Below are 13,314 nucleotides of genomic sequence, written 5' to 3' on the forward strand. Positions count from 1 at the left end.
AGCATTGTAAGTCAACTGTCAACATAAATTAAGGCTGTCAGTTACACCACTCCAGAAGTTGTGTATGTTTTTTTCCTCTATGCATCTACAACTTTATTATAATGATTACCAAGTAAGATTAAACTTGCTGAAATAAGCTGGAATTTCAGCAAAGCCTTCAAGAGGCTTTTGACTGTGCCTTGAATTTACTATTATTGCTGGGAAGGAAAATACTTTGAAGATATATTTGGAAACTCTATGGATTATTTGGTCTGACAACATAAGAAATGACAAAAGCTCTCTCATAAAATGTAAACAGAACCTGAGCCTCTTCTGGGGTCTGATAAAGTTCAGCCACTTAAAAGTAGCTTTATTTAATTGGCAGCTGGTCAGAAGCCTCATTAATGAGGCCAAGGAGCTAAAATCCATGGAGTCTACACATGGACCAAAACAGAACAGACAGCTACCTCTAAAGTTTCAGGCTGAAATCAGATGAAAGACTTCTTCCTTGTATTTTCCTATGTGGACATCCTAAGGGTGAAAAAGAAGCTAGAAACCTTTTCTTTAAAATATGGACTATTTAGCAAAAATAGCTTCACTCTCTTTTACCTTTGTCTGTAAATATGATTCCATCTGAAATAACAACTAAAAAAACCCCAAACCTCATGTACTAAATGATCTGATTATCATTTATCCAAAACTTAGATTGTAGTTTACCTTAACTGAATGTAACTGCCCATAGAATTTGTCACTTCTTATCTTTTGCCATATGATAATTTTGTTACATAATATTTCAGAATACTAAAGAAAATCCTTCAATTACTTACAAATTCCATCTCAAGTCAATAAATTTCATGCATGCAACTGACCATTTTGTTTTAAAGCCATATTTTCAAGAATCAAATCCTGAAAGCATGAGCATTGAACATCCACATTAATGCTGTATATATTGTGTGTTCCCTAATCTAAAATTAGATGCCTTGTAAATTCTCTATAGTCAACAAAGAAAAATACTCATATCTATAGGACAATTTATCTAATCTAGCTCAAACAACTGATTTTAAATTACATAAACTTCAGGCTGGAAGTGAGCCAATCCACTGATGAAAAAGAGAATTTAGGCAGCCTGCTTAGAAGCTCAAGTTACAGCAGATGATGGTGCACTTGCATATTAAATCTTTGAGTAGTAGACACTTCTGTGAAGAACTATGAACTCTCAGTAATGAATTACAAAAGCAAGGTTAATCCTTTTGCCTGTGGAGCAGTGACACAGAGCTGCTGAATTTTATTACTGGATGGGAGCTTAATAATTTGAGAAAAACACTTAACTGTAGGTATATATTGTATTATATTAATCACAAAATATCTAATGAATCTTTGTAATAAACTAGTAATTAAATGGTGCAAATTTTAAAGTATTTTAAGTGATGTTATTCCTAACATCTATGCCTAGATGAACAAGAAGTCCAGAGCTACAGGAGCAGATATGTAGAGCAAAACACCTGATATTGAGGACTTGAAGATATTTAAGGGTGGCAGTGGAGGAAACAGGACTGAGGTAGTGTAGACTGATCCTGAAGTCTAAATGACCACTAGTGCTTAGAATACATTTGATGCCCTCCTGGAGCTCATCTTTCAATTTATTTTCTAATGAAAGGAGCCTAGTTCATATGCTTGAGCACACTCTACAATGCAAACCAAATCACAATAAATAGGAATGACCAAGAGGTTTTGTTTCAGAAGCACAGTGATGAGCTAAACCAAATATTAACCAAGCTTAGAAAAAAAACAGACATCTACCAAGTACAGGCACCTGCACTGACACTGGACAGACGGGAAAAACACTACTGCCCCACAGCCTTTTTCACAAAATTTAATTTACTAAATCTCATAAAACACCATTTCTACCTGAAGGAGGCATGCCCAACTCAATCTAAGCAGAGCTGCCTCAGAGACCTTCCTCTGATATACTGATAAGCTCAAGCAGCATAAGGCAAACCCCAGCAGTTTCTGAACAAGGTTGGAGGAGTGCTACCACCCACTACCATTACCAGCATTGTTATGGTTTATTTTGTACTCATATACATGTAGTAAGAAAATAGTACTAGTGACATTATAGTTAAAGATAGCTATGAGCATGGATCACTTATTCAGTATCTAATGGAATAATTTCTAAGCATTTGAGAAATCAGTATATCTGTTAAAATGTGTACTTGACTTATTTTACAGCACTGATGTCATGCAACTAGATAAAAAGAACCCTCAACAAATCAAACAAAACCAAGACACAGATCTCATAATAGTAATTTAACAGCTTTATGAGGCATAGTTTATATCTCTGCAATTCTGGCTTTGTGTAAACATTGCTAACTATACTTGGTGAGTATCGTTGTGTGATATAGTCCTATTAATGTTCTGCAGTTTCAGGAGTACAGCAGAGACTTAGGGTCTAGTTTCAACGTGGTGCAGAAAGATTGCATTAACTAAGATACGATGACTCTTCATGCACATAACAAACCACATCTACAGTTAGAGTTAGCAATCCAAGAAGGCCTACTGATAAAAAGTACATTGGAAATGTCTGGATCTTGCAGAGTTTTCACATTTTTTAAATACAACTGCCGTGCCTGAGCAAAACTTGCTTCCTGTGCTTTGATCTATCATGCTTTGCCCTACTAAAGCCTTCTTCAGGCTTCTGAGTTTGAGGTTTTGAAGCTACTGCTCCATGGTTCTGCAGTGAGGAAACAACTCTGATGGCTGCAAGGAATGAAAAAAAACTTCACAAAGAATGGAAATACGTGTTTCCTCTTATTATGTTGTCTTTGGAGACAGCCTGCATCATGAAAATGCTGGGAAAACAGAAATAGCATTTTTCTGTTCGGTTTATTTTCAGCAAGTGCTGTATTATGTATTTCTACTTTATTAAATATTTAAAGTAGAGGCATCATCAATAAAAGAAACCCCAAATTCTCCAGCACATAGTAGAAATTTAAAGAAGCATATCTATTTCAAAACTGAAAAAAAGAAAAGCAAAAAATTAGTCTAATTCCTGGCACTGTTATTGGAAATATTCTTGAATAAAGCAATCCCAGACCTAACAAAGAAAGTCATAATTGGTCACCAAGCATATTACAGCATAATTAGACACTATGAAATGGGATTAATTTTTTAATCTGAGGCAAAATCCATGTTGATATAGAAGTTTTGCCCCACTAATGACCCCTGTGCTGTTAAGGCTCCATAATAATTCATTTTAAATCTTCACAATAAAAGGTAGTCAGGAATTTTTTTTTTAATAACTTTTTACTCTTTTTTTAAACTTAGAAAGTAAAAAAAAAGCATTTTGCAGGAAAACATTTTCTTTCTGGGTCTGTTTCCATTCATCTCTTTTCCAATGGAGAATCAGAATGAAATACTTTAGGGGGTTGCAAAACTAAATCCTATCAGCCTTTCTGAACCATCTTGCCCCTTATGTTTCAGTCTTTAAGTGGCTGGTGGTGTTTCATGGGAAATATAGACAATCCAGAAACTCAAAAAAGTCACAGGTAAAGAGCATTTAAATATTTCAGAAAATAAAAGCCAAAATATGAAAATCTTTTTCGAGTAATTTCAAATTGATATACTTCTCTTTTTTAGTTGCAGAAGATCTAAACTATAACTAATATAGCTTAGTGACATGCTATTCCTGTTTGGAAATCACTGAGAAGTTTAATAGTAAGAAAATAATTTGCAAAACACAGTCCCTTTGCCAGGTACCTTAGCTTCATAGGATATCAGCATACATTTTTCTTCCTAGAATTGTATTCAATGAGAATTTGATAAACCGTATTCATGATCTCAATAAAAATGAGTCAACTGTTCATACAATATCGAACAATGCAGATTTGATCATGTGAGCATTTCCCACGACTGTACTAGAAATAAGAGAATGTAGAGTACTATATATTGTGATCCATTTCTCCAGAGGAGAATTTATTTGATATGAAACATCATTCTTTGAATCTGATACTACAGATGCTGTTTTTTGATATCTCTTGTAAAACCAAAATTGTACAGTATTCGGATTAAAATGATTTGCTAAGAGACCTGACAATCCTTGAAATATCAAAGGAGGTAGGTCCCTCGTATCCCAAAAGTATTATGCTTCAAGTATTTTTTTCATCCTTAATACATTCTTTTCATATGGAAAGCAGGAGATTTTTAATCTGCTTTTAAAGACAGCTACTTTCTGTGTAATTTTAAGAAATTCACTAACAGTTCTTTTTATTTTCTATCATATGATTTCAAATTAAATAATAGTAATTTAAAATCCTTAGAAGTCAAGGAATATTATTAAATTATTACATTCTTGTTTGCTTTCTTAGCTGATCAGCTGCCAAAAGTATTCAAGTAATAACAATTCACAGCAGGCACAGTTGTTTATGATAGTTATATTAAAAATCCTATCATACTTACGGCAAATAATAGGACTCTCATCTGAGTTATCTGCACAGTCATTTACAAAATCACACAGATTATCCTTTGGGATGCAGTACTTGTTGGCACATGTGAATTCCTCTGATGTGCAAGGTCTGCCTGGGATGAGCAAAGGGGAACAATCTTCAAAGGTAATATCATCCACTGCCACATCTCCCATGTAACTGACACCACGTTTTGCCCTGAAAACAACCTAATAAAAATTACAGTGCTATTACAGTAAGACACTGTTAAAATACATAAAAGCTTACATGTACAACATGAATAAAACAGACTATGAAAGTCCTTACAAATCTTGTCATATGAAGTGGTCAGTTCTTGCTGTCAGAGCAACAGCTCTATGAAGGCTTGTACTAGTGCTTCTACAGATCTGTCATTATAGATTTTGAAGGACGTCAACAAAGTACAGAAAAAAAGGGAAAGAAAATGAGCAACACAAACAGACACGAGTCCCCACTCATTGTGAATTAATAGCAAGGGTTCCACCTATTTCTGCAAATAAACATGTAAAAGACTAGTCCAAATCATTCACCAGTTATTCCCATGAATGTAAAAAGAATGATAAATTGTAATTAAAAACCATCCAAGACAGAACGACCAGGGAATGTAACATATTTTTAAATTTGTCTCTGTTTTCTTTATAAGGATACAAGTAAGCATGGCATACCCATGACTAAGTATCTCTAAGAGGCTTAGGAACCAGCTCATATTTCAAACTACACATCATGTTCAAGACTGTTTTTTCAAAATACAGATGTAACAGTACTACTCACTAAGAAGGAAGTGGAAAAGTTTAACCTGAGTTGGAATCAAGGATTGAAGGGATTCTCTGTCTTAAAAAGTGGATAACAGTCTGAGATTGAAGGGGGGTGAGAGATCTCCAAAAACTTGTCTCCAGCTCAGATAATCAATCAGACAGTCAGAAAGATGACTGTTGCTGTTCGGAAGGGCAGGTACAGTATGTGTATGGAGCAAAAAGGGAAATGAGTAGGTGAAGAATGCATAATATAAGGGTACCTAAAGCAGGCTGTCTAGGAAGCACAAAATATAGGAATACATACCTGAAAATTTGAACGAATTCCTAAGAACACTTCTGCTTTTTTCCACTGGGGACCTTGGTTGCCACTTTGAGTCCACAGTTTAGAAGTCCTGTTACTGGTTTTACAGAGTACCTAAAAAGGAAATAATTCTAGGTCACAAAAAATCTTTCCATTACCAACTCACTTTAGGTCCCTTAATTGTATACAAGAGCACAAGAGTATCTTGTACAACTTATCTCTATACCACCATTAAATATCATAGAATCACAGAATATCTGCAGTTGGAAGGGACCCCAAACCATCATTGAGTGCAAATCCCTGCTCCTTGCAGGACTACCTAAAACTAAACCATACGACTAAGAGCTTTGTCCAGATGCTTCCTGAACTGTGACAAGATCAGTGCCGTGACCGCTTCCCTGGGGAAGCTGTTCCAGGGACTGACCACTGTCTCAGTGAAGAACCTTTTCCTATAATCTTGTCTGATGCAAAGGCATTTGCCAGTGTGAATGATTATTTTAAGAAAATAATATTTTAAGATTTTCTGATCTCCTCATACACATACTCAGTCCAAAGCCTTACCTGGCTAACTTATCCCATTAATTTATCTGGAGCAGCTAACCACATTGATCATTAATGGGTCAGGATATATTTGTAAAACATGAAAACAGCATTAACAACAAGAGTTACAGAAAAATATATTAGTTTGTACATCCTTTAGATTGCTCCATTCTGGGATAGATTTTCTTGTCCTGATTCTTATGAAACATTTTTTCTTCTGCAAATGAAAACTTGTTCTTCTAAAGACCACATTTCACCGTTTGGGCAATGGAAGACTTGTAAATACCCTTACCCTTATAAATAGTAATTGAATTGGGGAAAGCTGACACATTTCAACATGAGCACAAAGTCCTGAATAAGCTTTGCTCCAACCTCTTGGGCATCCAAATTCAACTGAGCTGACAATAACAAGATCGGTGTTTGATGAAGTGTGTCAAGCCGTGTCTCCAGCCACTACTCACAGAGCTAAACATCAGTTCACCAGTTGCCTGAACTACTTCTGCTTTCAAGGATTTATTGCTACTGTGTGTAATCTTCTTAGGGCAGCCCAGGCATTTTTCATCTTAATGAAAATAAAAGGCTTTTTTAAAAAAATTTATGCAGTCCCATGAGTGCGTATGATATTGCATAACAGGTAAATTCTGCCAAGCAAACAGCAGATCCTCACACCAAAGAGCTTTCATCTGAGGGGAACAAAAGAAACAGGTGTAATATATTAAATTGAACAGAAAAACAAAGTGACACCTGGCTTTATAGACAAGAAGAGCTGCCTGAAGAAGACATGAATTTTAAAGGAAAAAAATTAAATTGGAGAGAAAAAGGGATTACAGATATTAGTTGAGAGAATAAAGGGACCTGAGTATTATTTTCAAACCATTTCTGATGCTATAGTTATTGTGTAACATTGATGGGAAATCCCATTATGTGTGGCAAAAAAAAATGTTTAGAACAATGTTGCTCTTCTATTTATTCACTTTGCAGTGACTCATTTGATCTACAAGCTGCTGAATGGGTTACATTTCCTTTACAGAAATGCTTTTGTTTTAACTAGAGTGAAGAAAAGGGTACGGGTAAGAAAGTTTGTTACTATTATATCCTAGAAATAGTTCAATACTGCTTACATTAATAGAATTGACCTCTGAAGTACATATGTTAAACTTTCTGAGGAATAAGCTGTTTCTACAAAATTTTACAGCAAATTTTAATACTACTTTTTTTTTTTTTCTTTTTTTTTTTTTTCATGTTCCCATGTTCAGTTAAAGACCTCAGTGTCCAAATAGCTACTGATGCTTTTCGGTGTCAAAGGGTATTGTGCAATACAAGGCTTTTACTTGTATGAAAGTTCCAACCACAATATGTCCTTAAAGGTCATAATTCTTGATTGTTATAGAAAGTTACATTTTCCCCAGCTTATTTGAGCTAATGCTTCCCTCAAATCATAGCATACTGAGAGCAGTGGAGTGTTAGTAATTGTGTTTTTTTCATTTATCAGCAGCCTAGGATTTAATGAAGCTAAATGACAAGGCTTGAAGTTTCTCACAGATATTTTGGGCAGTATAAAATAGCAACCCAAAGTAAAGAACATTTCTGTACCTCTAGAGAACCTATTGTTGAACCATTCATGTGATTCCAAAATATAATTTTGCATTTGGGTCCTGTAAGAGAGATGACTGGGGTAGCAATGTCAGCTGTGTGACCAAATTCTCCATTCGAACTGTCTGCAAAGAGATACCAGCCTTCTTCAGTACACCTGCTCAGAGAGAAAGGTTTTTCATTATTAAAACAAAACATTTATTCATAATTAATTTCTAGTTCTAATGGTAATATTTCCATATACAGATATAACATCTTCTGTCTGGGTATCTGGATGCCTTTTAGTTTGACAGTGTGTAGCCAGAATCCCAAAAGCCCTCGAAAAGACAGCTAGTATTTTATATCAGAGACTGGCAAAAACCAAAATACAGATCTGAAGTCAGCCTTTACCCACAGGTATGTATAGATGGGGGCTGGAGGGCATCCAGGTTTGCCGTTCACCCTCTTTCCTCAGGGAAATCAGAGGGTTTGACCCTGGCTTGAAGTCAAGAAAATCCAAGATACTGGGTGAAATTCTTTCTTCTGAGCTGCTGGGAAAGATGAGTCCAGCTTTACAGTAGCATCAGATCTGAAGTGTGCAGAAAGACCAGAACGGCAGTTTTAGTGTTTTGGGTATCTAAGATTTGGCTCCTAAAAACCTTGTTTTTCAAAATAAAAAGCAGCTGTTGACCAAAGGTAAGATTCTCTTCTCTTCAGTGGAGTTGGTACATGCTCAGTGCTTCTCAAAAGAAAAAACCTTTCCAAACCTGACAGGTTTACAAACCTGAAAATAGGACCTATGTTTTAAAAAATATCCTGGTATTAGGTTTTTCTTGCTTTTCATTTGTTCTGTCTGGCCACTCTCTGAACAACCACTCCATAATGTTGCGCCACTGCAACTGTGAGAAGGTAGTGACCATGCCCGGAAAATAATGCTGAGAGAAATACAGAGTACTCAAAGGGTGTTCACAGTCTACAAGTCCTTCCCAATGGGAAAAGTCAGGAATCTGATGGTACAGAGTCAATAACTTTTATTTCTCACCAGCCCTCTTAAGTTTTTTTACTTAGAGCGGTTTAAAGAACTAAAAGACTTTGGTTCCTGTGGTCAGAACTCAGTTTGATGCAGTCTATGCTGCAGTTGCCCTGTAGTATTAAACAAATATTATAAAAGTTACTTTTTCAACAATCTAGTGAAGTTTCTTTGAAATCTTGTAGGAAAATTATTGCTTTAAATCATGTTATAAAATTAAAAATAAGTATCTTCAGTATTTACCTTGACACAATTTACCTCAGATTGCCATGCCTATATTGAACTGTACTGATTCATGTGATACAATAACTATAAATTTAACATGTACAGATTTATCAGTGCAAAGTTACATATAAACTAATAGATTACAATTACTGTATAGAATAAATTATACTAAATAATCACAAAACAATATATTAATAAAATATATTAATTAAGGCCTGTCACGTACTCTGGAGGTCGAGACTGAATTCCACCGCATATTCAGTCATGTTAGGAACAGCATGTTCTATCTACTAGAGTACATAATGTAAAGTAGGCTGGAAAAAGGCAAATTTTATCTCTGTACTCACACAGCAATTTCCTCTGAGGATCTGAAGTCCTTTAACTAATTCACTCATCCTTAGAATCACATATGCAGTAACTTGTTTCTAATATGACCAGTGACAGATTGATAGACTGCAAACAGCCTGAACTTCCTTTTGCCCAAGGCAAAGAATTTCATAGAGTATCTTTTTATCCTTCCTGTAACCTGGGGTTGATCTTAAGGCTATATTTAAATCAAGATAATTTTCCATCTCTTTTTGATGTTTAATACTGTTATTTTTTTTTATATGAAAATTAAAACCTAGTAATAGCCATTGACACAAAACAGCCCTTCAAAAATCCTTGCAAATCAGTGGCTGGTTCATTGTTTGTTGTGCAGAGTACTGCTTATGCCTCCCCAGAAAAAAAAAAAAAAAAAAAAAAGGATTAAAAAGGCATGGAATGCTAAGGAAATACTTTCATAGATTAAAATAAGAGAAAATTCTGATAGTTTACAGAAATACCGGACTCTCCTTCAGCAGGGCAAAGTGCAATTATAACACTTCCATGGCTCAGAAGTGAAAGGAGCACTTTTACTAGTTAATCAACCACAGTTCTCTCTTACAATCATTACACTTTTCAGAGGTTTCCCAAAACCTTCTCTAGTACGTAAGAATGAGAGAATCACTGTATTTGTAGACACTGGCAAGGATATGTATGTAAAATATCTGCAGATGTCAAAAGTCACAGGTATGATTTATTCTCATAATTTTTCTTGCGCTACAAAGGATCATTCTCAGCTCTAAACTTTAACACATTTGTTTCATTTAAAGTGAAGTACTAAACGATCCTGTAAAATGAAGTAACTTATGCAGGAAAAGATAATATTTTGCAGATTGTTTCTTACATGTTCATTGGAGAACACGAAGTGCATGTGATTCATAATTAAAAAATGAAGACTTACATAAAAAATCAGTAGTGTGTGGGATGGGATGTCTATGCACATAGTTTTAGGTAGAAATCAAATACATGCAGGAAAATAGTGGTCATGATCAGAGTTAATATTTCTGCTGCCACCCATGAAATAGAAGTAACTACTCATAATTACAATCTTCCTTTCTTGTAAAAGAAATGCCCAGTAGTTTATAGTAAAATTTTCTCTTCCTAAGCCATAAAAGTAGATATTTTTGAAGGAGGAACAATATGTTTTAAAAATACATCTTTAAATGTGGGGCAGACCTTCATTTTGTGTAGGTCAGACGTGTTACAGATTAAATCACTGAGGACTGCTGATAAAGCCAAGAGGGACCACAGTAAGTCTGCTGGAATTCTAGGGGGAAAAGTAATGACCTGGGGAAATCAAGATCTCCATGGTCTTATTTTTCTTTTCACTCAGAAGCAGATGAGAGAAATGTCACTGAAAGTTTTATCACTGTATCCTGGTAATTCAGACATCTTTACAATTACTGCAAGTATTTACATTATCCTTGAGAGAGTAGCATAAATATTTGGAAGTTAACTATTCTAGAAACAAGCACAAAATAGAGTAATACATATGCAAACCTTAGGGCAGTTAGGTAAAAATAATCCCAAAATAAAAAGTAATAGAACGTTTTTGTTGAAACAGCTTCTCCTAATAAACTGCATGTGCTAAAGTGATAATTTAAACTTTGGAAACTAAATAGCTGCAGAACTTTCAAGCAAGCCTGCATTTGGGATATTCACTTGTTTCCCTCCTGCCTGCTGAAGAAAGCTGTTATTTCAGTGTAGCAATTTTTGATTTCTTTTTTTCCTTGGCACTGAGTATTCTACCAGCATCTTGCCTGGAGGTAAAAGAATATCCAGTTCTCTTAAGGTTTGCAAAAACATTTAAAAATTCAGAATTTACTCTGCTGATAGGAACTCATGCTTTCAGTGGTCCAAGAGTGCCAGCACTGTATTTACAATAGCAATCAAGAGGGCTGTAAGAAGCAGAATGATGAAGAGCTCTGAAAAGCAATAGCACTTACAGCCCTCATACTTCCCAGCGTATTCAGCATTATGCCCAGGCCTCTCAGTGAGATTACTTTGAAACAGTGGTAGGGTACCATCAGTACTATGATGAAATTTAAACATCCATCTCTTATTTGGTGTGTTCTGTCAGATATTTCTGTGTCCTGAAGGCATGCCTAAATCACAACTCTGCCTACATACTACTGGTCCCATACCACATTTTAAGAAGGCAGGCATCACTGCAGGCTTTTTTGCCCTTATTTCAGTGTTTGCTATAATGTTACATTTAAAACTAGTAAACCAGATGAAAGTCCCCTGTATGATACACTTCATGGAGTGCTAGTCATTAAACATGGTGGCAGTATGTGATTACAAGAATATTAAGGATGTGTGGGAAAGTAAGGGGAAATGGAAAGATCAGAAGGGGCTGTATAAGTGTGTGTAGAGCATTCTTGTTCACCTTCACTCCTATCATACACACTTAGGTGTACAAGACTGATATACTTGTGACCTATCCATGTTGTTTAAAAGGAAAGCTTTCTTCGAGTGTCTGTAGCTGATATTAACTTGCACCATGTTTGCTCACAGAGCAAAGGAATTTCTCTGTCTTGAATTCTTTTAAGATGTCTGGTATCACAACCTGCATGGAATTTACAGGGAGATGCACATGCTATAGGGAAAAGAGTTTGAAGAAAGTAAGTCATTCTGTTTGCATATGCTTTACATGCTAGAGGACCTGCACCTTCTATGAATACATCTTTTGTAGGAGAACCAGTTAATGTACATGCAATCATCTGTTCAGTCTGTTGAGCTGGGACTTTTAAGGGAAAGGATTTCTCAGCTGGCCTACATGTATTTTAAATACAAGGTATTCCAAAACATTCTATAAACCTAAATTATCAGTCTCTTACTCTGCTCAGTTGTTCTCCTCCTCACTCTCCATCTTTGTTCTTTGAGTCATCTTCAGACAAGTTAGTAGTTTCTTCACTGTGTGATTTAAAAATCTGATCCCTCCTTAAATTCCTTTCTTTCCTACTCCATAGAAGTACTCACTTATTTCCCTTTTACCTTTCAGATGAGACTTCAAGTAATTGATGGTAACAAGTGTAAAACAAGATATTGTTCATCATGTATAAAAGTGAATAAATTTGGCTTTCAATGTAGATCTTATGTAAGTGCTGATATTCAACAAAATACACACAGTCTCCCTTGCCAGTAGCTGCAAGATCTCGGGCTCATTTGGAAAATTTTCCATGGAAAACCCTTAGTTGGCAGCTACAATATATGTCATTAAAAATCTTGATATTTACCCTTTGAAAATAATTAATTTTACCTCTGTATTGCAAGCATTCCCTATATAGAGACATTCCTGTGCCAGTTCAATAATCTTAATTAATTTCAGAGGGAAATTTACAACATTTTAATGAATACAAAAAATTCAACATAAGCAACTGAACTACATTTCCATATTTGACTTTGCTAATTGCTTAATATTTCAAGTATCATTTAAAATGTAGTTTAAAAAGAATGGGCATACATAAAAGAATCTTCACTGTATTTCCCCCTTCAAAGCATTCAGAAGAACACAAGGAACTGAATATACTAAATGGGAATTAGTACTGAGCGAAAGATTAGGTGTGTTAAAAAAAAGTTGGAGCCTATCCAAACAATTAGGCCCAGCTTAAATCTGGTAGTGTTATCAAGTAAAGTCTCACGCTGTGAATTATTAATTTCACAGTAGTAATTATTTATTGTTGTAATGTCTGAAAGTGGATCAAAAATTAATCAGCTGAACTTTCCCATACAGAAAGTTCAAGCTCTGATTTAATTAATTGTTGGCCATCTCTCAGTTTGTCAAGTGTTAATTCCTCTACGTATCTTCTACAAATTGTTTGAGAATCCCTGAATAAGCACTTAGATGGACTTACAAAATACCCTCTTAATTTTTCATTTAGAGTGAATACTAAATCTGGTTAGAAAACAAACAAGTCCCTTTCGTTAAAGAGTTTCGATTTCCTTCCAAATCTCAGCAATGATGAAAAAAACAAACAAAAAAAGGGCAAACCAGAGAGAGAAATTTCTGTTTCCTTAGAGAGATAAGCGTCCCAATGATTAACACACCATACTAAAATTTGAAATTCA

At 35.2% G+C, this 13,314-nt stretch overlaps 1 protein-coding gene across 1 annotated transcript in view; it reads right to left on the bottom strand.

The window, feature by feature from the left end:
* Positions 1-13,314, bottom strand: part of MALRD1 (MAM and LDL receptor class A domain containing 1) — a 290,211-nt gene that overhangs the window by 174,038 nt on the left and 102,859 nt on the right. Inside the window, exons 21-23 of the mRNA XM_074897495.1 lie at positions 7,647-7,803; positions 5,517-5,627; positions 4,435-4,648 (exon numbers count right to left, since the gene is read on the bottom strand). Coding sequence (XP_074753596.1) covers positions 4,435-4,648; positions 5,517-5,627; positions 7,647-7,803 — 482 coding nt within the window. The remainder of the gene's footprint in view (positions 1-4,434; positions 4,649-5,516; positions 5,628-7,646; positions 7,804-13,314) is intronic.

The sequence above is a fragment of the Athene noctua genome, chromosome 2, assembly GCF_965140245.1.
Source record: "Athene noctua chromosome 2, bAthNoc1.hap1.1, whole genome shotgun sequence".
NCBI classification, from domain to species: Eukaryota; Metazoa; Chordata; class Aves; order Strigiformes; family Strigidae; genus Athene; species Athene noctua.